The sequence below is a fragment of the Mandrillus leucophaeus genome, unplaced genomic scaffold (genome assembly GCF_000951045.1).
Source record: "Mandrillus leucophaeus isolate KB7577 unplaced genomic scaffold, Mleu.le_1.0 Scaffold1339, whole genome shotgun sequence".
NCBI lineage: Eukaryota > Metazoa > Chordata > Mammalia > Primates > Cercopithecidae > Mandrillus > Mandrillus leucophaeus.
This window is the reverse complement of record NW_012101298.1, coordinates 44,515-46,767: the sequence shown is the minus strand read 5'-3', so window position 1 is coordinate 46,767 and position 2,253 is coordinate 44,515. Positions and strand designations below refer to the sequence as shown.

The following is a 2,253-nucleotide window of genomic DNA, read 5'->3' as shown; positions in this document are numbered from 1 at the left end:
GTGTGTACTACTTTGGACATTAGCCTTGGAAGAAGGAACAGCTTTTCCTCTTGTGACACCACACTGTATCTGCATTAGAATTTCTCCTATTGTGCATGAGCACCTCATAGGCCACAAAGATGCACTTTGAGAGCACCCTGAGATGAAGTATATTTTAAAAGGAGCAACAACCAACACCAGCACCAGCTCCATAGGAGCTGTCCAGTGTACATTGTTATCATCTCCTTGGGTCATGAGTGTTGATTTTTAGAACACAGTTTGGAAAGTAGTAATTTAGAATATTAATGTCTTTAATTTTACTTTTCGTTCTGTAAACATAACTAGCTTTTAAACAATTGTCTTGCTAATACACTAGCCTTTTTAGTTAATTCAATTGTCAGTAACTTTTACTTCAATTAAAAATGGCAAGTTTACACTCATAATAATGTCACTTTCCTCTCTCCCTTTTAACAATAGTTGAGAGGAAATTATGTTTCAGCAAAAACTGGACTCAAACTCTGTCCATTAAGTCCTGAGCTTTGGGACCTATTGAGTAATCACTAAATGTCTGTAGTCAGCCAAGTCTCTTAAATCTTTGAACACACATACACCAAAACTACTTTGACTAGAGTCCCTGGCTTCTTTTGAGTTCAAAAGATTCTGATGTGTTAGCATACAATTCAAAAGTAGCTTTGGAGATTAATCTTGCTCAAACAAATTTCATGCTTTTTTTCTCATTATTCTACTTTGTAGAAGTCTACTTTTGAAAGTAAAGTCAGTTTTAATTTGCCGTCAGCAAGTTTGAGAAATAATCATTTGGTATATTCACTATTGGTGAAATAAAGGCTATTGAGCAAATTAATAGGGCAAATTGGCTTCAAGAAAAGATTTTGAAAAATGTTTATCACAAGTCAGTAGTGCAGTGTTGTCAGTGGGGTGGGTGGAACTCACTGAGATCACTTATGCAAGGTTTTTTTTTTTTTTCAAAATACCATACATCATGAGAATATACTACAGAGAACTAAAGAGAAAGGAAGCTCGGAAATCTGAATCACGTTTACATTTATTAAAGTTCATCACTACTGCTTTGTAAAACATTCTTGTGTTTCAGTGTGTGATTAGAAGAGTGAAAATATATTTGGTTTATTGCCATTGCCTGTTAGGGAGAGTCAATACTTATGGGCATTTCTGATTTGTTATATAAAACACTTCACAGTACAGGACATGAAGTGCTGATAAAGAAGAAGTCAGGAAATCCTCTGCAAGTCAAGATCCAGGAGGAGAATTCATAAAAACTGCTTTGGTAAACACCAAAGCACACAGGAGGCAGTATTTTACTAAACAGATATTATACTAAGATATTAACAGTTTTTGAAGTAATGCACATTCCTATTTTATAGAGATGCAGATGGATCTTTGACCTTATTTGATGAACAGTTATACTCATTTACTGTAAGTAGCGCTTTCACTGAGGTTGTATTTTCATCATACACTTGTATCTGTTTCATGCTGAAGCCGAAGTCATCTTTTTAAAAATCTTTCCCATTTCATGTTGCATTTAGTCATCTTAAGTGTTGTAAAAAGAATATGCTGGAATAAGAATGGATCTGCAACTCTGTTTAGTTAGTTAGCTATTATGAGTAAATATGCTATCCAAAACAGAAAATGTATATATATATATTTTTTCTGAGGTGGAGTCTCTTTCTGTAGCTAGGCTGGAGTGCAATCGTGCAATCTCAGCTCACTGCAGACTCTGCCTCCCAGGTCCCTGTTCAAGCAATTCTCCTGCCTCAGCCTCCCAAGTAGCTGGGATTACAGGCATATGCCACTGTGCCCAGCTAATGTTTTTTTTCTTTTTTAAGGAAAGGCAGGGTTTCACCATGTTGGCCAGGATGGTCGTGAACTCCTGACCTCGTGATCCACCCGCCTCGGCCTCCCAAAGTGCTGGGATTACAGGTGTGAGCCACCGTACCTGGCCCAGAAAATGTATCTTTTTAAAAGGTAACTGTGAGCTGTCTACAGGACCCTGCAACTCACTACCCAATTTTCGAAGCCATTCCTCCTTCTGTTCCACACAGGTTTCCACCATACACATTACCCAGATGAGAAATGGAGGTGGGAGTTTTAGTAACTATTCCTCCTCCATTCCATCGACTCCCAGCACCAGCCAGGAGGACCTTCAGATCAATGTTCCTCCCACTGCCAACACACCCACGCCTGTTCGCAAGCAGTCCAAGCACTGGTCCAAACTGTTTACATCTAAGAAAGGGAGTG

The 2,253-nt window shown here is 38.4% G+C and overlaps 1 protein-coding gene across 1 annotated transcript in view; it reads left to right on the top strand.

The window, feature by feature from the left end:
* LOC105534359 (arf-GAP with GTPase, ANK repeat and PH domain-containing protein 11-like) overlaps positions 1-2,253 on the top strand; it is a 47,893-nt gene that overhangs the window by 43,879 nt on the left and 1,761 nt on the right. The window contains 2 exon segments of the mRNA XM_011973068.1: positions 903-906; positions 1,348-1,431. Of these exon segments, the coding sequence (XP_011828458.1) occupies positions 903-906; positions 1,348-1,431 (88 nt within the window).